The 22742-nt window shown below is 43.7% G+C and overlaps 1 protein-coding gene across 1 annotated transcript in view; it reads left to right on the forward strand.

Moving 5' to 3' along the window:
• Positions 1-22742, forward strand: part of Ube4b (ubiquitination factor E4B) — a 115303-nt gene that overhangs the window by 10886 nt on the left and 81675 nt on the right. Inside the window, exon 2 of the mRNA XM_070037313.1 lies at positions 15539-15725. Coding sequence (XP_069893414.1) covers positions 15539-15725 — 187 coding nt within the window. The remainder of the gene's footprint in view (positions 1-15538; positions 15726-22742) is intronic.

The raw sequence follows: 22742 nt of genomic DNA on the forward strand, positions 1-22742 counted from the left end.
GAGCACTCTACCGCTTGAGCCACAGCACCACTTCCAGTTTTCTAGTGGTTTAGTGGAGATAAGAGTCTTATAGACTTTCCTGCCTGGGCTGGCTGAACCGTGATCCTTAGATCTCAGCCTCCTGAGTAGCTAGGATAACAGGTGTGAGCCACAAGTGCCTGTCTTTTTAAATAATTTCTTTTATTGTGATTGATATATAACAGTATTGTGAGATAGTATGCTTAAGGTCACAAACACATTCTAACCTTCATGAGACAACTTGTCATTATCATGGCCTATATAGTTTGTAAATACGCTGTTTGTTCCACATCAGGTGGTATGTACATTTTTTCTTTTGCTTAGTGTTAGCTATTCCCTCTTTCCCTCTCATTCCCTCCTTCCCATTGCTGCCCTTGAGTTGCTCAGTTCATTTTCATCAGTGTCCAGTATAGCTGATGGGCCCCTCTGTTTTCCCCTGTTTCCCTCTGATTCTGTGTTGTCATCCTAGTTTCCCTCAGATGTGGGCATATATACCATATATGTGGTCAGCAGCATGGGGTCATTTGGTAGTGATATGACAAGATGAGTGGAGGCCCTTTGTTTTTTGAGTCCAGTTTATTTGTCATATCTCCTTACATTTTGTATTTAACATCCACATATTAGGGAGACCATGTGCCCTTTGTCTCTTTGCTCTTGGCTTACTTCACTCAAAATTATTTTTTTCTAGTTGCATCCATTTCCCTGCGAATGCTGAATAATATCCCATTGTATATAGGTACCACAATATTTGGATCCATTCATCTGTAGTGAGGCATCTGGGTTGTTTCCGTATCTTGGCTATTATGAACAGGGAGCACCAGTCTTGAGCAGTGTTCTTTAATACTGTTTCATCTGGGACTTTTAAGTTCTTAGGACCAGGTTTAGGGAGTGGTGTTAGAAGTAGTGATGCTGGTTTTCATCTCTGGAGTTCATCTTATCTCTTTAAGTGAGATCAAACATGCAAATGAGGACCATACTTTCCCTTCCTATCCTTTGTGATATTTTTTTGGTGAGGACATAAAATTACAGCTGGAAGCATCATTTTATTAACAACAGGAAGCAGTAAAACAGCCCTTGTCTCAGGATGTTTCTCTGCCATATAATGGTTGGCAGATTTAGGCTCCTGAGCCTTTTGGTTTTCTCCTGGTGCTAATTTCACAGTGAGCTAACCAACAACTGTGAGATGCAGTTTAGTAGTTGTGTTACTTACTCATATTGTTCTGAAAGAGCATCTTAAATCAGAGGAAAACAGTATTTGCGCCTAAAAGGAATACTTAAAAAGCAAAAGGGTAGAGAAACAAGGTTAAATTTTGTTTCTACTGTGTCAGGTAGACACTTTCATTTGTTCAGCAAATATTTACCAGGTGTTCGCTGGGTGTTAGACACTGTTGTAGTAGCTGGTGAGGAAAGTGCCTTGATTCTCTGATCTCTTCAAGCTTGCATTGTATGTTATTAAGGTTCTAATTCAGGTAGTGAATTATATTGCCTTTTTTATTTTATTTATTTTTATATATTTTCTATTTATTACCTTTAAGTAGCTATATAAAGGAGTTGCCATTCAACAAAGCAGTTTATGAATAAATGCATCCTTGTTGGTGTCACTCCTTTCAACATTCTCACTTATCCTTCCCACATTGTCTTGTAGATGAGTGATGGCTATTTTATTACCGTCTCATAAATGAGAAAAAAGAGAGGTAATCCACTTGGACAGTGATTCCCTGTATGGATCAGGATGGCTTCCATCCAATTCATTATCCTCTGGTCTCAATTCACTGTTACTCCTGCCTCAGGTATAAAAACTTGCTCTGCAGACACTGGTGGCTTAACCCTATAATCCTAGCTACCCAGGAGGCTGAGATTTGATGATCACTGTTGGAAGTCAGCATGGGCAGGAAAGCCCATGAGACTCTTTATCTCCAATTAACTACCAAAAAACCAGAAATAAAGATGTGGCTCAAATTGTAGAATGCTAGTTTTGGGCACAAAAGCTGAATGAGGGATAGTGTCTAGGCCCTGAGTTCAATTGGTTGAAAAAATTTTTTTCTTTAGCAAGGCCTATAATCCTAGTTATTCTGAGGCTGAGATCTGAGTATTGTGGTTTAAAGCCAGCTAGGGTGGGAATATTCATGGCACTCATATCTCTAGTTAACCAGCAAAAAGCTTCAAGTGGAGCTGTGGCTCAAGAGGTAGAGCACCAACTTTGAGCAGAAAAGCTCTGGTACAGTGCTCAGGCCCTGAGTTCAAACCCTAGGATCAGTGCATGCTCATGAGCATGTATGCCTGCAGGCGTGCACACGAGTGTGTGCGCGCGCGCACACACACACACACAGAGCTTTAATTGGAGAAAGTTCTTGGGTGGTAGGCACAGGGAGTCAGATGGGGTGAGGGGCAGCAGCTGGTGAGGGGAGGGTCACCAGGAAGTAGGTGGTAGTTGAGGGAGTAGTTGGACCTGAGTAGTGGGGAGTGGAAAGCCAGACAATGAGGCACCAGATAGTGAGTGGTAGGGCTTGGGCTGCAGTGGACAAGGGCACTGGATGGTGTATGGTGTGACACCTAAAGCCAGGCAGGGGTTGGCAGTGATGCACAGGGTGCTGGTAGTGGGGACACTAGAATATCAGTCAGTGCCCCAACCCAAGCTTGTCACTGTGTCCTGCAAACTGGTGCTGATCGGGTGCCTGGAGAATCATTTCAGTGGATACATGTCACTAATCAGAGCTCGGGCAGGAGGGGCAGAGCACATGGGTAGGTGCTGGGAGCTGCTAGCATGAACTTTTTTTATCTAACCTCAGTGCAGAAGATAAGAATCCCCACCAGCTGGGTGCCGGTGGCTTACACCTGTAATCTTAGCTACTCAGGAGGCTGAGATCTGAGGATCATGGTTCAAAGCCAGCCCAGGCAGGTGAGACTCTTATCTCCAATAAACCACTAGAAAACCAGAAGTGGTGCTGTGGCTCAAGTGGTAGAGCGCTAGTCTTGAGCTGAAGAGCTGAGGGATAGTGCCCAAGCCCAGAGTTCAAGCCTAGTGACTGACCAAAAAAAAAAAAAAAAAAGAATCCTCACCACTTGGTCACCTGGTCAGTGCTGGTATATTGATAGCATGAGGCTGCCAATCATGATACCTCCTGGGCTGAAGGTCTGGCCTTGATAGAACAGAATCTGCTGGGCAGCACGGGGAGGCCCTGGTGAAGATGTAGAAGCCTCAGGGACAGTGCTTAGGCCCTGAGTTCAGACCCCAGGATCAGCACATGCTCACATGGAGCTCGCCTCCCTTTCTGCAGCAGCATCAGCAATTGTCATAGCCATGCAGACCTCAGGGCAGATCAACTCCCTCCCATTAAAAGTCTAAGTGACACTGTTGCCAGGCAGAGCTTTGCCCTTGTGGAACGAAGAAGTCATTCTCCAGAGCCAGGAGGGGGAAGGAGGACTAATTGCAGCCTAGGACTACAGTTGTTCTGAGGGTTTCTCTAAAGAAGTGGAGAAACTGGCCCTGCTCACCAGTTCTCCTATTGTGTGTGACTTGGACAAGAACTAGAAACCATCCAGCTCATGCATCCTGGGAGATGAAGAGACATAGATAAAGCCCTGAAGATAAGGCAACCAATGGCTAGGCCATGAAGTAAAGGCCAGCAGGCATATCTTCATCCCAAGGGACATACTCTATGTCCACCCTGTTGCCCTACACCTCTCCCTTGCACACATCACACTGACCACACTGACCACAGAGAGGTATTTTAAGCTTGCTGCCTGGGGAGGGCTGCCCAAGTAAGTTGCTGTGAGTCAGTTGATGGGACAAACCAGCAAACCACCTCTCAAGGTTCTAGATGTTGAAATGGTCTTTTATGTGATCATCAGAAAATAAGGCATTCCTCACATCACTGTGGAATAAGCACCTTGGCTTCTAAGGAGCAGGGATTCATCCTTCTGTGTATTTTAGAATCCTTGCAGAGATGCTAGGGAGATTTGGTGTGTATCTTCTATTTTCATTTTTTCCTCCTCCTACAGTGACCCTCCAGCCTCTGGGAATGGTGCCATCCATGTTCAAGCCAGGTCTTCCTCTGGTTCCTTTCTGTGAGAGGCCCTTACAGACATATCCAGACATCTATCCCTCTTTCCTTCCCTCTTTTTTTTTTTAACTTCATTTTTCTCCCTTTCCTCCCTTGATAACTAGCAAGAGGGATCACTTTCGAAGAAGTGAGGTGGGCAGCCTCAGATAATGGCCTGACTATCTTGCCTTGTGACCCTCTCCTAAGTAAGCAGTATGGGTTCTCACAGAGCCTCTATGCACCTGCCAACATCTCTGTGTGCCTCACATGGCTGACAGGTCCTTGTTCTGAAGAAGAAACTCAGGTTAAGGTCACAGCTCAGGTACTATAAGTTTTTTTTTTTTTTTTTGTCGGTCGTGGGGCTTGAACTCTGGGCCTGGGCGCTGTCCCTCAGCTCTTCAGCTCAAGGCAAGCGCTCTACCACTTGAGCTACAGCGCCACTTCCGGTTTTCTGGTGGTTTATTGGAGATAGGAGTCTCACAGTCTCTCCTGCCCGGGCTGGCTTTGAACCGCGATCCTCAGATCTCAGCCTCCTGAGTAGCTAGGATTACAGGCGTGAGCCACCAGCGCCCGGCTAGGTACTGTAAGTTTTCTAAGTTACTAGGTTTTTACAGTACGCTTATGGATGGTCTAGTCTTGACATTCATCTGGAGTTAATATAAGTGAATTTGAATCCTGAAAACATAATCGTGAAGAAAGCAAGCTGCTACTCTGCACAAACTGCTGATTGTGTCTCTGGGGATGGAAGTATTTATAAGTGTACACACAATAACTAATACAACAACTTATTGAGCTGAAGTAAGTAGGATTTATTTTAAGTACATGGGAGTCCTATTTCTGAACCCAAGGGGGAGGGAAAAAAAAGCAGGGTCATGGGAAGAGACTGAAACTGAGAATCTGAATAGTGCTGGGGTTTCCTTGGTGTACATCATCATAACCAGCCTTGTACATGCTGCTCACTACCTTGTCTCTTTCTCCCTTCCTCCTACTGTCTCCTCAACTCTAATCACCCCTACTAGGTATAGTGGACCAGCTAGAGAAAACCTCTACTAGTGAGTCTAAATTTTACCTCAGCTTCTTGTTTTCTTTGTTTTGGTCATGGAGTTTGAACTCTGGGCCTAGGTGCTGTCCCTGAGCTCTTCAGCTCAAGGCTAGCGCTCTACCATTTGAGCCACAGCGCCACTTCCAGTTTTCTGGTGGTTAATTGGTGATAAGAGTCTCACGGACTTTCCTCCCCCAGCTGATTTTGACCTGGGATCCTCAGATCTCAGCCTCCTGAGTAGCTGGGATTACAGGCATGAGCCACCCGTGCCCAGCATTACCTCAACTTCTTACCCAGAAAAAGTTCAGGTTTGCAGAAGGATTGAATGAATTGCCTAAACTTACACTAAACTTACATTGGTTAAATTTTTTTTGCTATATTCATTGGTCTGTTCTAGAGTGTAAGTATATATGTGTGTGTACACACACACACACACACACACACACACACACACTCTCTCTCTCTCTCTCTCTCTCTCTCTCTCTCTCTCTCTCTCACATACTCATTCACTGTTGGCTTTGGGTGAGCTGTTTACAGGCCTCATTGAGAAGGCAATGGTGAGCTAAGACCTGAAAGAGAGGAAGAGGATGCAGAGCAGCAGTAGGTAGCATGAGCAGCTCCCCAGCAGAGGGGAAGAAAGAGGTCACTCTCCAAAAAATGAGCACTAACACTCAGATGTGTGTGGAAGGAACAAGACTCCAGTGCAGCAGACTGGACTGCACTGCCCCTCCCTGGGGTGTTGCGCTCCCCACCACATTGGCCATTCCCTCATCTTGCCAGCAATCGTGGGAAGAAATGAATGAGGCACTTGTGGCTGGTGTGGAGTTTGCCATTCCTCTATTTCCTGGCTGGATGATGGGGGGCTTCTTTGTCACCCCATGTCTTGGAGGACTAGAACTGCATCTGAATCTTTTCAGGTTTATAGACAGAAAATAAGAACAATTTTAATTCTTGTCATGAGAAACTGAAAATAAAGAGATAAGGAAAAATGGGAATTTTTTGTGCTATTGCTACTTGTGCTTGTATATAATTTGCACTGGTATCCATTGGAAGGTAAATATATATCCTCTGTGCATGCCCTTAGCAACTGCCATTTCAATTCAGCTTTTTAAACCTGCAGTAACACACTTAACATAAAAACAGGTCTCATTTTTCCCCCATTTCCTGCAGTTCGTTTTGTTTTTGGGTCCGGTCATGGGCCTGAACTCTGGGCCTGGGCGCTGTTCCTCAGCTCTTCAGCTCAAGGCTAGCACTCTACCACTTGAGCCACAGCGCCACTTCCGGCTTTTTTTTTTTTTTGGTTATGTGGTGCTGAGGAATTGAACCCAGGGCCTCATGCATGCAAGGCAAGCGCTCTACCACTGAGCCACCTTCCCAGCCCCTGCAGTTCATTTTGATAAATATTATTTTATATGATCAGAGGCAAATAGTCATTGCACCTTTATGTTCCTCTCCTAAGAATATCCTCCTTTGGTCTCACTGTATGTGAATGCCTAGAGTAACAGGCATTATTTTAAAAGCAGGAAACATTGAAGTGAATATAACATTGTTTTAAAGACACCACATTTCTAGGCTCCCTGCATGTGTGTTTGTGTGTCATCTGCCTGTGAAGCTGTGGCAAGTGGTGCAGCCTAAGTGGCATCCCCTCCTTTGTGTGGTCTTTCATATCCTGTGCACTGCTGGGCATGCTGTGTTCCTCATCATCCCTTTTCTTTTTCTTCCTGGTGGGCTTGGAAGTACTCAGGGTCAGGGTTATGCCTTTGGGGTAGTGTTTTATCTTCAGTATTGGCTCTGGTGCTGGTATACCCTGGGTATTTAATAAAAAGTCCAACAAAGGACTCAGTGTTTGTTTGTTTGTTTTTGGTAAGAGAATCTTCATGAAATATTATATTTTCCTGTCTTATTTATTTGTTATTTCACTGTATATACTGCACTAGAGAAGATAAATGCAATATCTGTATACTAGTATTCTATATGTAAGTTCATTTACGATTAATCAACAAATACTGTCTCCAAGAGGAAAAAGATTGTACTGCCCTGGAGTCACAGCCACTGTAGTGACAGATTGTCACTGCAGAAGGGATTTTCTACCTGAGGCCAATGCTGTATCAAGTTACAGACAAGGCTCAGATCCACTCTTACTTTCTAGCAAAGAAAGAAAGTGCAAACTGGTCTTCGTAGCACATTCCTTTAATCACAGTTCAAGGAAATCATGGTTCAAGGTTAGTCTGTGCAAAAAGTTAGTGGGACTTCATCTTAATAAGATAGTGTGTGGCACATGTTTGTAATACTAGCTTTATGGGGAGGCATAGAATGATTCTCCAAAGTCTGAGAGGAGTCCCAGACAAAGCAAGGGACTCTATCTGAACTATAGCTAAGAGCCAAACTCATGGGGGCATGGCCAAAGTCATAGGGGCATGGCTCGATTTGCCTGGCTAGCATATACAAGGTCTTGAATTAAAATCCTCAAACAGTTCCCAACCCCCCTTCCTATACATAAGTATGTGCAACCTTGGGCAAATCTTTTTACCTCAGTGTCCTCATCTGGGAAGTGGGAAACAGATGTTCTGATCTCTGTTTTTTGTTTTTTAATTTTTTGGGGGGGGGTCTGGTCGTGGGGCCTGAACTCTGGGCCTGGGCACTGTCCCTCAGCTCTTCAGCTCAAGGCTAGCGCTCTACCACTTGAGCCACAGTGCCACTTCCGGCTTTTTTCTTTTTGCTTATGTGGTGCTGAGGAATCGAACCCAGGGCCTCAGGCATGCAAGGCAAGCACTCTACCACTGAGCCACATTCCTAGCCCCTGATCTCTGAGTTATTAACTGGACTTAAATAAATGGGACCTTTAGAATGGCATCTGTACTTGGTAAATATGGGGTAAGTCTGATTAGCCATATTATTATATTATTATAAACTTTTCTTTTTCTTTTTGTCAGTAGTGGGGCTTGAACTCAGGGCCTGAACGTTGTACCTTAGTTCTTCTGCTCAAGGCTAGCACTCTACCACTTGGAGCCACAGCTCCACTTTGGTTTTTGAGTGGTTAATTGGAGGTAAAAGTCTCACATGGATTTGCTTCTCAGGCTGGTTTTGAACTTTGATCCTCAGCTCTCAGCCTCCTAAGTAGCTAGGATTATAAGTGAGAGTCACCAGCACTATTCTTTTAGTTGGATAGTTTTCAGTGGCCTTCAGAAGAGATTGACAATGACAGTAAGACCTAGAAAATGTTTTTCATCCAGGTGCCAGATCAGCTTCCTTTTGAGAAGAGAGGTGATAGGACTACTTTGAGATCTTGAAGTAGATGTGTACTTGTATTTGGCTGCGTGGGAGAATCTATCCTACCACCTGGCCCTTGCTGCTTTGGATCTACTTTTAGGATTTATTGGGAGGGTGGAAAACACTACATCAAGATAGCACAGTTTAGGGGAAAACATAATTAAATGTCATTTGAGAAATAAGAACCAAAACAACAAGTAACCATCTAGGAATGAAATTTCCTGGTCAGGGTATTTGTGTGTGCATTGTGGTTTAGAACATAACTGGAGGAGTTGGAAGTTCCTTTTTTAAAATTTATTTTTATTACTATTATAAAGGCCATCTACAAAGGGGTTACAGTTACATAAGTCAGGTAAAAAGTACATTTATTTTTGGACAATGTCACCCTTCCCCTCACTCCCAGTTTTTCCCTCCCACTTCCATCCACAAGTTGTATAGTTCATTTTTGTATCTAGTGAGTACCACTGCTGCTTTTGTTCACCCTCTGTCCCTCCATTTCTGTGAGAAGTTCCTTTTTTTTTTTTTTTGCCAGTCCTGGGGCTTGAACTCAGGGCCTAGGTGCTGTCCCTGAGCATCTTTGTGCTCAAGGCTTAGTGCTCTACCACTTAAGCCATAAGCTTGACTTTTGGCTTTTTCTGAGTAATTTTATTGGAAATAAGTGTCTCAAGAACTTTCCTGTCTAGGCTGGCTTTGAACCATGATTCTCAGAGCTTAGCCTTCTGAGTAGCTAGGATCACAACCATGTGTCACTGGTGCCTAGCACTATGCTTTTGTTTTCTCCTGGTGACACAAAATCTTTTGTCACTTAGAGGAGATAACACTGGTCCTTTGTGCTTAATGTAAAAAAGTGGAGTAAGCAAAGAAAAAGATATTTAGAGATATTTTAGTGTGTTGAGACTAGCTCATATCTCATCACACTCAGTGTGATGAAAGTGAGGTCATGCATGTCAGCCCCAGACCCCATAGTCCGATGAGTCTTTATAACTGTGAGAGTTTCTTTATCTCTGCCTGTCTCTGTCTCCCCCCCCGCCCCTTTGTGCAGGTTGAACTCAGGGCCAGGACACTGTCCATGTCTGGCTTTTGGTAGTTAATTGGAGATAAGTCTCATGGATTTTCTTGCCTGGACTGGCTTTGAACTGCAATCCTCAGATCTCAAACTCCTAAGTAGCTAGGATTACAGATAGAAGCCACCAGCACATGCACAAAGCCCTTTTGGAAATGTCCTTCTGTCTGTGTATTCCCAGGGTCTCAGGTTGCTAAACCAGTTCTGAGTTCCAGCTTTGTGGGAGGTAGCCAGTCCATAGAAAGTGTCGCCCTCTCCTGAGGGTGCTGCTGTGGACAGCACAGGACACTCTCCATCCAGCTTCTGCTTCCCTTGTCGGGAGATCTTTACGATTGGAGTGGGGCAGGCCAGTCCATGCAAGCCATCCACAGATGTGCTTCTGTTCCTGACTCCTCCCTGCTTCATAGCCTGCAGTGTACACACAGTCTTGTTTCCCCAGTCTCCTCCTCGCCTCTCGGCGCCTTCCCCCCTTCCTCCTCCCCCCCCCCCCCCCCCCACTGTGGTGGATACACAGATTGGGAAATCCAGCACAGGAGAAATCTTTCTTCTTGGAAAACTTCCCCCAGGCCCATATACAGAGTCAGGATAATAATTCTCTGTATGTCTGACATTTCTATCTCAGGCTGAACTTGGCATCCAAGGTTAAGGTGACTTTTTTTTTTTTTTAATAGTGAGTATGCTCTTTTAGAGGCGATGATTATTAGTCCCAGCTTCTAGGAGTCTGAGGCTGGAGGTTGCTTGAGGCCAGCCTTGGCGACATAGTGGACCCTACTTCAAAAGCAAAATAAAAAAGTAATGATAATGTTAACTAAAAGCTGTTGATTTCATGTGCAGTAAACTTCTGCTTTTTCCTCCCATCCAGCACATATGTAAGGAGCACCTGCTATGGGCCAGGTACCATTGTAGGTAGGAGAGATACATCAAAGAAAAAAGTCCCAGGCTTCAGGGGGCTGGCGGGGTAACTCATTGATAGAGTGAGTTCAGGAGATGATTAGTTTAATCCCAATGCTGCAAAACAGGGGAAAACTATGGAAAGAAGTTTAAAAAAAAATTAAAAGATGAGGGCAGTGACTAAATGACACACAAATAGATGCAGTAGGGAAGATAGGAGCCAAGGAGAAAAACTGGGGAGGGAGACAAAAGTAGGGGCATTCTCATAACTCTATGAAGTTTTTTCACAATTCTGCCTTTACCCATTGTACAGATTCGGAAACTGAAGCCTAGAAAAGTTAAGTGATTTATCTAGAGCCTATAGAGGATTTGAAATCAAGCATGAACTCCTTCAAGTTTAGCTGCTTTAAGATAATGAAAGTCAAAAGGTGAAGCAAATCCCCCACTGCTGGATCCCATGAGAATTTTAAAGTGTGGGTTAGCTTTTTGGCTGGAAGCAGACACAAAGTGGATTGGGTTCACTGGGTTCATTTTGAAGTCATTTCATTCCAGCTCAGTCCCAGTGGTGGTGAGCTTGCTTCATGCTGCCCAAGGCTTCTGCTTTGTCATCCTTCTAGATTGCTTCTATAGGGCTTCTTTTCTCTTTGCATCCCTAGCTTCTCTCCCACACTCACTTCTCCACTGATTATCTTGTTTCCCAATTCACCACAAAGGTGAAGGCATTCAGAAGCACACTTCCCACTTTCCCCATGCCTCTACATCCACATCTTTCCTCTGCTTTCTTTCCCCATACTGTGTGTGAGCGCTGTGCTCCTGCCTGGGCCCATAGGTCCTTGTGGGAACAGCATCTCGTCCCCTCTTTGTGCCCAAAGACCCTCCTCTGCATCAGTATGCACTCACACTTCACTTTTCACTATCTTAAAGTGAATTAGCAGAAATCTGTTTGACTCTGCTCATCTCTATCCCATCTGTATACTTGAAAAAAAAATAGCTGGAATCCTCAGAAGTCTCTGTGGCTACCTTTTCCTCCCATTCTTTTTTAGACTGGCTCCAACCAACCAATCATCCCTTATCTTCCATCAGAAGAGCTCTTGTGGAGCTCTTGACTTCAGCTATCTCCTTACTCCTCCTCCAGTAGTCAGCCTCTCAAATTTGAGGTAAATCAGCTTGTGGACATCAACAGTTAATCACTTTAATTTGAAGGACTTGGACTGGTTTCTAGGAAGCCAGTTCTGCAGGACAGACACCAGGTTCTCTGTCTTCATTGGTTTTACATCCACTTCTCAATTGGCATGTTTTAGGGCTTCATCCTCAGGCTCCCCCCCCCCCCCCGCAACCCCCCCCCCCCAAAAAAAAAATACTGGAAACTCAGAACTCAGGGCCTTGTGCTTGCAAGACTTGTAGTCTACCCCCAGTCCTTTTGTTTTTAGTTTGGCAGATAGTGCCTAACTTTGCCTGTGCTGGCTTATACTACACTACACTTCTCCTGTCTCTGCCTTCTAAATAGCTGGTATTACAGGTTTGTGCCATTACATTTAGCCATCCTCAGACTCCTAAATCTCTCTTTACACTTTTTTTTTTTTTTGGTCCGGTCGTGGGGCCTGAACTCTGGGCCTGGGCGCTGTCCCTCAGCTCTTCACCTCAAGGCTAGTGCTCTATCACTTGAGCCACAGCGCCACTTCCTGCTTTTTTCTTTTTGCTTATGTGGTGCTGAGGAATCAAACCTAGGACCTCATGCATGCAAGGCAAGCGCTCTACCACTGAGCCACCTTCCCAGCCCCTCTCTTTACACTTTTAAGTGCCTACATGGCCTCCTCTGGTGTCATGGCTTTGAATGCCACCTAGGTAGAGTAGAGGCTGGTAGCTCTCAACTCTCCTCTTAACCTGCCCTCTGCTCTGCATATATAATCAAATACTACTTCATACCTTCTTCTGATATTTAACAAGCAATTCTTGTTGTTTTCATCTCACAAAGGTGACTTGTTGCTGGGCACCATTGGCTAATGCCTGTGATCCTAGCTTCTCAGGAAGCTGAGATCTGAGGATTGCAGTTTGAAGCCAGCCCAGGCAGGACCATCCGTGAGACTCTTATCTCTCCAGTAAACTACCCCCAAAAGCCACAAGTAGTGGAGCACTATCTTTGAGCAAAAATCTCAAGGATAGCATCCAGGACTGACACATACGTGCTCACCCACCTGCATGTGCTTGTGTGTACTCTAGTCTTGGGGCTTGAACTCAGGGCCTTGAGCTCTTACTTGGCTTTTTCCACTCAAGGCTGATGCTCTACCACTTGAGCCACATCTCCATTTCTAAAAGTGATTATAAAAAGCTGGGCATTGGTGGCTCACACCTGTAATGTAATCATAACTACTCAAGAGGCTGAGATCTGAAGATTGAGGTTCAAAGCCAGCTAGGGCAGAAAAGTTCCCTGTAGACTCATATTTCCAGTCAATCACTCAAAAACCAGAAATGGCACTGTAGCTCAAATGATAGAATTTCTAGTTTTGAGCAAACTCAGGGACAGTGCCCAGACCCTGAGTTCAAGCCCTATGACCAAATAAAAGGCAGTGGCAGTAGCTGTAGTGAATTATAAGAGACTGCTGGTCATATAAGTCTGCTAGGGATATTTAGATACTGATTTTTTTTCACTGATACCCCTCCCCCCAATTTTGAGTACCTTTTATGTTAGTAGCTAAGGTCTTCAATTGGAACAGTTAGAATGTAATCTTTTGAGCCTGTAGTTACATTTCACAAGATAAAATGTTGCTTTTGAGTCTAAAATGTTTTTTTTTTAACCTCACACATCCTCTAAAATGTTTCTAAGAAACTTCTAGACTACTTTGTCTAGAAATCTTGAGGCCTTGAGTTCAAACCCTAGTACCAACAATAACAAATAAAAACAATACCCCCTTGTTTAGTGATGCTTATTGGAAATTCACAATATCAGTTAAATAATTACAATAAACAGTAAGACTATAAAGGTACAGTTTAAAAAGAAGTAGGTGCGGGGCTGGGAAGTTGGCTCAGTGATAGAGTGCTTGCCTTGCATGCATGAGGCCCTGGGTTCGATTCCTCAGCACCACATAAGCAGAAAAAAGCCAGACGTGGCGCTGTGGCTCAAGTGGTAGAGCTCTAGCCTTGAGCTGAAGAGCTGAGGGACAGGGTTCAGGCCCAGAGTTCAGGCCCCGAGATTGACCAAAAAAAAAAAAAAAAGGAGGTGGTAGCTTATAAGATTAATGGCGGGCTGGGAAGGTGGCTCAGTGGTAGAGCGGTTGCCTTGCATGCCTGAGGCCCTGGGTTCGATTCCTCAGCACCATATACGCAAAAAGAAAAAAGCCGGAAGGGGCGCTGTGGCTCAAGTGGTAGAGCGCTAGCCTTGAGCTGAAGAGCTGAGGGACAGCGCCCAGGCCCAGAGTTCAGGCCCCATGACCGGACCCAAAAAAAAAAAAAAAGATTAATGGTTTGCCCAGTTGCTTTCTTTTGCTCTGTGTGTGTGTGTGTGTGTGTGTGTGTGTGTGTGTGTGTGTGTGTGTGTGTGTGTGTGTGTGTGTGTGTGTGTGTGTGTGTGTGTGTGTGTGTGTGTGTGTGTGTGTGTGTGTGTGTGTGTGTGTGTGTGTGTGTGTGTGTGTGTGTGTCATTGTTATTTGTTGTGGGACTTGAACTCAGGACCTGGATGCTGGCGTTGAGCTCTTTTACTCAAGGCTAGAGCTCTATCACTTTGAGCGACAGCACCACTTGCTGTTTTCTGGTGGTTAGAGATAAGAGTCCCTCACAGACTTTCCTACCCCAGCTGGCCTTGAATCACAATCTTAGATCTCAGCCACCTGAGTGGTTAGGATTAGAGGTGTGAGCCACCAGTGCTCAGCTTTCTTTTTCTCAAATGTGTACTTTGATTTCATTTTTTTTTTTTTTTTTGTCAGTCGTGGGTCCTGAACTCTAGGCCTGAGCACTGTTCCTTAGCTCTTCAGCTCAAGGCTAGCCACAACACCACTTACTTTTTTTTTTTATTTTTTGCTTACGTGATCCTAAGGAATCGAACCCAGGGTCTCATTCATGCAAGGCAAGCACTCTACCACTGAGCCACCTTCCCAGCCCCTTGATTTCATTTTTTAAAAGTGATTCAGCCTGTTTTTTATTTAAAAATTTTTATGGCAAAATATACCTTACATAAAATTTCCCTCTTAATTTTTCTTTTTTTGCCAGTCCTGGGGCTTGAACTCCGGGCCTGAGCACTGTCCCTGAGCTTCTTTTGCTCAAGGATAATACTGTACCACTTGAGCCACAGCACCATTTCAAGCCTTTTCTGTTTATGTGGTACTGATACTTTGCCTCCCACCTAGGGAGTAGGTATCCTTTTGATCTCAGCTTTCTGTTAAAACTAATGGTCTTTATGAACCCAGGGCTTCATGCATGCTAGGCAAGCACTCTACCACTAAGCCACATTCCCAGCCTCACCCTCTTAATTTTTAAGTGTTGAGTACAATATTGTATTATTAGCACATTTTATGTTGAATTTTTTTAAACTTTTTTTTTTTTTTTTTGTCGGCCGTGGGGCTTGAACTCTGGGCCTGGGCGCTGTCCCTCAGCTCTTCAGCTCAAGGCGAGCGCTCTACCACTTGAGCTACAGCGCCACTTCCGGTTTTCTGGTGGTTTATTGGAGATAGGAGTCTCACGGTCTCTCCTGCCCGGGCTGGCTTTGAACCGCGATCCTCAGATCTCAGCCTCCTGAGTAGCTAGGATTACAGGCGTGAGCCACCAGCGCCCGGCTTGAATTTTTTTAAACTTTTATTTGCTCCTTTTTCAAATGAGTGCTTTCTTGTCAAGGCATTTGGTTATTAAACTTTTTGTTGTTGTTGTTGGTCATGGGTCTTGAACTCTGAGGCTGGGCACTGTCCCTCAGTTCTTCAGCTCAAGGCTAGTGCTCTACCACTTGAGCCACAGCACCGCTTCTGGTTTTCTGGGAGTTGGAGATGAGAGTCTCATGGATGTACCTGCCCGGGCTGGCTTTAAACCATGATCCTCAGATCTCAGCCTCCTGAGTAGCTAGGATTACAGGAATGAGCCACTGGCACCCGGCTTGGTTCTTAAACTCTTGTTATTGATGGTTATTGATAATGTGAATGTTGGTGATTACTGGTAATGTGAGTGGTGGTGTTCTTGCATGCAACTGTGTTTGTGCCATTCAAGAATGCCCTTTCCTTCCTGTTGTAGATTCGGCGGAGGCGTCTGGCGCGACTTGCTGGTGGACAGACTTCCCAGCCAACTACCCCACTTACCTCTCCCCAGAGGGAGAACCCTCCTGGGCCTCCAATAGCAGCATCAGCTCCAGGCCCTTCCCAGAGTCTTGGTCTCAATGTCCACAACATGACCCCAGCTACCTCCCCGATAGGTGCAGCAGGTAAGCCTTTGCCTCCCACCTGGGGAGTAGGTATCCTTTTGATCTCAGCTTAGAGCCAGCAATTTTAAAAGAAAAAGAGCATTGTAGCATGCATTTGTTAGTGTATATTCATTTTGATAGTGACCTGTCAAAAGAAATTGTATTCTTTAACTTATACATATATATATGTATATATATATGTATCTTATGTATATATCTTAGTGTATCTTCTTTTTCAAACAGGCTCTGGTCTTACCTCTGACTAAGACTCAGTTTGCTTTTGCTAGTTTCATAAATCTGGTTGATGCATCTCTTTTTTTGGGGGGGGGGGTTCCGGTCGTGGGGCCTGAACTCTGGGCCTGGGCGCTGTTCCTCAGCTCTTCAGCTCAAGGCTAGCGCTCTACCACTTGAGCCACAGCGCCACTTCCGGCCTTTTTTCTTTTTGCTTATGTGGTGCTGAGGAATCGAACCCAGGGCCTCATGCATGCAAGGCAAGCGTTCTACCTCTGAGCCACCTTCCCAGCCCTGCATCTCTTTCTTGAATTCATCCCTCTGTCCCCTTCCACTCCCTCCATCCTTCCTTCTTCCCCTTCATAGATTTACTGCTGTGCTACATGTGCAGCCCTTATGATGAAAGAATCTGAAAATACAAGATCAAAAAATGGTTCAATAAAATGATAGTAGATTTTTTGTCTTCATCTACATTAGCACAAAAATTTTAATAAATTTTAGTAGGTATTGGGGATGTATCTCAGTGGCAAGTATCTAGTGCTTATCTAGCATGTGCAAGACCCTAGGTTCCATCTCAACACTGAAAAAAACAAACACATTTCTTCTGATGTGATATATTTTAGAAGTATCTCATTGACAACTATTTAACTATGGTAAAGGTTCCTTTCTTTCTTTCACTTTCTTTCTCCCTTTCTTTATCTCTTCCCCTCTTTTCTCCTGTCCTCTCTCTCTCTCCTTCTTTCCTCCTCCTCTCTTTCCCTCCCTCCCTCCCTCCCTCCCTCCCTCCCTTTCACCCCTCCTTCCTTCTCCTCCTCCCTCTCTGTACCAGTCCTATGGCTTGAACTCAGGGCCTGGGCACTGTCCCTGAGCTTTTTTGCTCATGGTTTAGCACTCTAGTGCTAGCTCCACTTCCAGCTTTTTGGTGATTTATTGGAGATAAGAGGCTCACAGACTTTTCTGCCTGGGCTGACTTTGAACATCAGTCCTCAGATTGCAGCCTCCTCAATAGCTAGGATTACAGATTGAGCCATTTGCACCCCGCAAAGCTTATTTTTTTTTAAAATACATGAAGCCATAATTGATATCTAGTACCTTTTGAGCTGTGGTCTGGTGCGTTGAAGGGCTCAGGATTGCAATGGTGTATTTATCTTTTCCTTGGAAGAAGTAGTTACAGCTGTACTGTTATCTCACCATGATTGGTCCATGCTTACAATTTTAGAATCAGTTTAGGGGGTATTCCTTCCTGTCATTTCTCTTTCTTACATGGCTATATAACAATCTAGTTATCCTATTCCTCACCTGCCCTCTGTCTCGTGCACTGGAACAAGGCTAGGAGAAAACTCAGAACCATACTGTCCTCATTTCCAATTCATTATCACAAACTCTATAGTATTGTCAGGTATTTCCATTACATTTTCTCATTCAGTTTCCCTCTCTGATAGTGGATTTTATTTATACTTTTCCTCCAACGTGCAATGCTTAATTCTCCATACACACCCTCAGGCTTTCTATTATATTGAGAAAACTGGTAGGCAGAAGGGAATCTCAATAAACCCCACCCTCTCATCCATCTCCCTACCTGATGCATGCCTAGTTCTTGTTAGGACAAACGGTTCCTATTCTATTGAAGCCTGGCCCCCCATATCACCGTTCCTCTTGCCTATTCGGAGCCATGGTTTCAGCAATTCCATTTCCCTCCTCTCATAAGATTTTTTTAAATATAATATCCTGTGTACACCACTGTTACTTCTTATGGGAATCTTAAATAGTAACTCTTGATTCTTTCCCTTGCCCTTTCCACACATCTCTGTAACACTTCACAACCAAACTCTGAAATGATTTACTAGTCTTCTTTCATCTCCTTTTTTTGTCCTTGTGTCCTTTGCTGAATTGACTCCAAGTGCCCGAGACCTCTGTTGTTTGCTCTGAGTCACTGTCTGGTCTGACCTGTCAGCCTCATTTGGCATGGCTTTCATACTCTCCTTGAAACACCTTTTTCTTCTAGAACACCAGCCTCTCCTCATATTTGTCCTGTTTTAGTTCTCTGCATGGTTCCTTTTCATTTCCCTGACTTTTATAATAGTAGGATGTCACAGTCCAATATTTAACCATGCTCTCTTTATCTGTGGTTTATCTTCTTATTGATTTCCAGCTTTAATTACTACCTCTAATTTGATGAGTCCTAAGTTTGCATCTTTAGTTCAGCCCTACTCTTTGAACCTCAGACTCATAATAATACAATGACTTTTTTTTTTCTTGTGCTCTTCCTGGGGCTTGAATTCAGAGTCTGGACACTATCCTTGAGCTTTTGTGTTCAAGATTAGCACCCTATCACTTTAGCTACAGCTTCACTTCTGGCTTTTTGGAGGCTAATTAGAATTAAGGCTTAAGGACTTCACTTCCCTGGGCTGGATTTGATCCTCTATCCTCAGACATTAATGTCCTGAGTAGCTAGGATTACAGGCATAAGCCTCCAGGACCTGGCTAGGAATTTTTTTTTTTTTTTGGTCAGTCATGAGTCTTCAACTCTGCGCCTGGGTGCTCAGCTCAAGGTGAGCACTTTACCACTTAAGCCACAGCACCACTTCTGGTTTTGTGGTGGTTAATTGGAGATAACTGTCTGATGGACTTTCTTGCCCAGGCTGGCTTTGAACCACAATCATCTCAGTCTCCTGAGTAGCTAGGATTACAGGCATGAGCCACCAGTGCCTGGCAGGGAAATTCTTTTAAGGGCCAGATAACCAATGTTTTTGCTTTTATAGGCCATAAGGTTTATAACTGTTTACCTCTGTAAACCTTTGAGAATTTCATTTGTCTCTTTCTTTTTTTTTGGTCGTCCATGGGGCCTGAACTCTGGGCCTGGGGCACTGTCCCTTAGCTCTTCAGCTCAAGGCTAGCTTTTTACCACTTGAGCCACACTGCCACTTCTAGCTTTTTCTGCTTATGTGGTGCTGAGGAATCGAACCCAGGGCCTTATGCATGCAAGGCAAGCACTCTACCATTGAGCCACCTTCCCCGCCCCACCTTTGAGAATTTCAAAGCAGACTAGAACTAAACTAGATTTTTTCTTCCTCTTATTATTTCTTCCATTACTGGCGCATTCCCCAACATCTCTTGTCTATATTAATGGTATGACTTTCTAACTAGTCTCTCTGGCACCTGCCTGCTGAACTTTGGTCTGTTCTCAGTGAAGAGATGTTTGGCCCACTATCACAATAGTGCAGCATTGTGTAACAGCAATTCTATTACCATAAACTAACACAAAGACTTGGGCATCTCAAATAAACAAGTAAAAAGAAACAAAAACAATACTGGGTCCTAATGTGATCTCTGCTCTAGTTCATCATTCAATTCCTGAACATTCCAGGATGATCCTAACTTTTTTTAGGGCCTTTACACTTGCTGTCTTTATGCCTAGAACAGTTGCTTATCCTTGTAGTCCTAGCCACTCAGGAGGCTGAGATCTGAGGATCAAGGTTCCATGCAAGCACAGGCAGAATAGTCGATGAAACTCTTTATCTCCAGTTAACTACCAAAAAGAAAGCCAGAAAAGGAGCTGTGTGTCAATGGTAGGGTGCTGTCCTTGAGTGAGAAAGCCAAGTGAGAGTACAGGGTTCTGAATTCAAGCCTCAATGCTGGAACCTCACAACAAATAAACATTTTCAGCGTAGTATGGCTGTAAACAAGAGATTAGTCATTGTCCTCTCCTCCCTCCTTAAACACAGACAAATACTAAGCGCATGGTTGTCCATGGTGAGGAGCACCTTCCCCAGAATTCACTTAGTAGCTTTCTTAGTTGGGGTGCTTCCAATTGCAAAGAACGGAAGTAAGGCTCAAGAAGCCATAAGGGTCCTGCAAATAGCTTCTCCCTATGTAGTCCCAGTTGCTGCAGGGCCATCTGCTCAGTATTCCTTTGCCAGGACTACCATAACAACATGCCACAAACTTGATATGTTAGAACAACAGAAACTGATTTTCTATGTGAACCTTCAAGTCTGGAGTGAGGATGTTTGGCCTGGCCGCTGAAGGCTCTGAGGAAGAATCTATCCTGACTCTTCTGGCATTTGCTGGTTGGTCCCTTGGCTGTGGCAGGAAAGCTCCAGTCCTTGCCTTCATCATGGCTGTCTTCTCTCCATGAATGTCTTCTAATACTTTCTTACTCCTTCATTTTGCCATCTTAGATACTAGGGATTAGGGACTACCCTAATCCTATGTGACTTCATTTTAGACAGCTTAGGGCTACAAAGATCTCTCTTCTAATTTGGAATATTATTTCAGTTTTGTAGGTTTCCCTTTACACACAAGGTTAGGACAGAGACCATACTAGTGTTCTTCACATCCTAGTCCCCAGCACCACACTTAACTAATTTCTAGTAGGCACTTGATTACAGGAATCAAAGAAATATGGTTTTTTATTGTTGGTGGTGGTGGTGGAAATATAAGAGGCACAATAAAAAAATTAATTAAATTTAAATTATAGGCATGGTGGCACATACCTATAATTCTAGCTACTCAGGAAGCTGAGATCTAAGGATCATGACTTGAAGCCAGCCCAGGCAGGAAAATCCTTGAAGCTCTTATCTCCAACCAACTATAAAAAAAAAAAAAAAGCTGTAAGAGGAGCTGTGGTTCCAGTGGTAGAGTGCGAGCCTTGAGCAAAAAAGCTCAGGAACAGTGCCCAGGCTCTGAGTTCAAGCTCTAGGACCAGTGCACGTGCTCACGCACATGTGCACTTACACACACACACACACACACACACACACACGCATACACACACGCACACGCACACCCCTTCTACCAGTATTACTCCTTTTATCATTACTATCAGGTCTGTTTGTTTTTACTGGCACTCTGAACAGAATTTTAAAATCTTCTATGCCTATTCATCTTCCTCTAAACTTTTTAAAAAAGCTAATGCTGAGTACTTCATATACATGATAATGTAAATGTGCCTGCAAAACACCCTGTGGAGTCCCTGGGGTCGTCCAGTCTCCTTACCATCAATCTTTGACCATCAGGTCATTGATCTTCCAAATTTGGTATTCAGCATCCTCAGACCCTCTTTGCACTAAATTGTTTTTTCAACATAACAACAGAGAAAGGCTGTCTGAGAAACAATGATTTTATTTGGGAGTGCACAGAGGATTGTAACCCAAAACACACACACACACACACACACACACACACACACACACACACACACACACACACACACACACACACACACACACACACACACACACACACACACACACACACACACACACACACACACACTGATGGATCATAAATATAGTTGGAAATGCAAAGGAAAAACAAGGTTTTAAAGGTGGTAAAATGAGGAAGGTTATACAAATTGCGTTTAAGCAGTTATCATTGTTTCAAAGAATCAATAACAACAAGGGTGTCCTCATTCCAAGGTTAAGTAGGTGGATACCATCATCCTCTGAATATTCTTTGTGTAAAGCTACAGTGGCCTTTGTTCAAGATTGTGGTTTTCAGAGTCCTTTTTATTGATTTTTTAAGAAAAATACTGGTATTGGGACTTGAACTCAGGGCCTTGCAGTCTCCCTTGGCTTTTTTACTCAAGACTGGCACTCTTGCACTTGAGCTGTATTTTTTATGTTTGACAAAGACAAAAAGCTAAGATGTTTAGCTTACATATTGGAAACAAATACACAAATAATCAGAGGCTTAAAAAGATAGAATATAAGTTAGCAACCTCTTCCTGAAAAGCAATATGGCAGCAGCAAGAGTTTTGTAAATAGGTAAATTCAACATTATTTTCATTTCAAGAAATTCATCTAGAAAATAATCTGAAATAATATAAAAATTTATGTGCAAAAAGTTACAATCAGTCCAGGTGCTGGTAGGCCATGCCCCTAATCCTACTTTGGAGGCTGAGATCTGAGGATAACTGTTCAAAGCCAGCCCAGGCAGAAAAGTCTCTACTTAGTCACCAAAAAAGCTAGAGGTGGGACTGTGGCTCAAGTGGTAGAGCACTAGCCTTGAACACAAAGGCTCAGGGATAGTGCCTAGGTTCTAAGAACTGACACACAAAAAAAGTTATAATCTCATTTTTCACAGAAGCAGAATATTTAACCAACTTTCTAACAATAAGGATATTAGTAAATTATGAGAGGATGTTTAATAACTTTGAAAACTCAGGTTTTTTGAAGAAGCTATGAGATTTTGAGATTTATGAGATTTTTGTAAAAATGTGAGCATATTGGATTACCAACAGTGCTTTGTGTGGTGATGGGAGCTGTGGGGCTGGGGAAGAAGTCACTGCAGACTGGTAGCCTAAGGATGCCCCCTCTCTTACCTGGTAAGTTGTGCTGGAAACAGGCTTGCCTTGCTAATCCATCCTACTTGCTAGTCCATTCTACTAAAGTGGGTCTATAGAGCTGGTCCATACACTCATATATGGGATTTGTTTAGTCTTTACACAGAGCTATAAGGGAGGCAGTATTACAAGTTGATATGTAAAACTACTAAGTGAAATGATCTGCTCAAAACCTCGTAACTGCAAACCATGCAGTCAGGATTCTTGTCTGAGTCTCTTTGTAAAATAAACATTTGTTTTGTTTTTAACTGAGTATAGAGAAAAGTTATGAAGATAGTTCAGATAATTCCCATGTAGCCTTCATTTAGTTCTCCTTATGCTATTAAGTAAGAAGTGGTGCATTAGTCAAAGGCATAGTTCTGCTAACTAACATGATATCGTTTGGGGGTGTGATGATGTCCGTGACTTTTTTCTTTTTTTTTTGGTCTAGTACTGGGGCTTGAACTGAGGGCCTTGGTGCT

Source organism: Dipodomys merriami, unplaced genomic scaffold, assembly GCF_024711535.1.
Source record: "Dipodomys merriami isolate MVZ:Mamm:240054 unplaced genomic scaffold, mDipMer1.0.p SCAF_28, whole genome shotgun sequence".
In the NCBI taxonomy this organism is placed as follows: Eukaryota; Metazoa; Chordata; class Mammalia; order Rodentia; family Heteromyidae; genus Dipodomys; species Dipodomys merriami.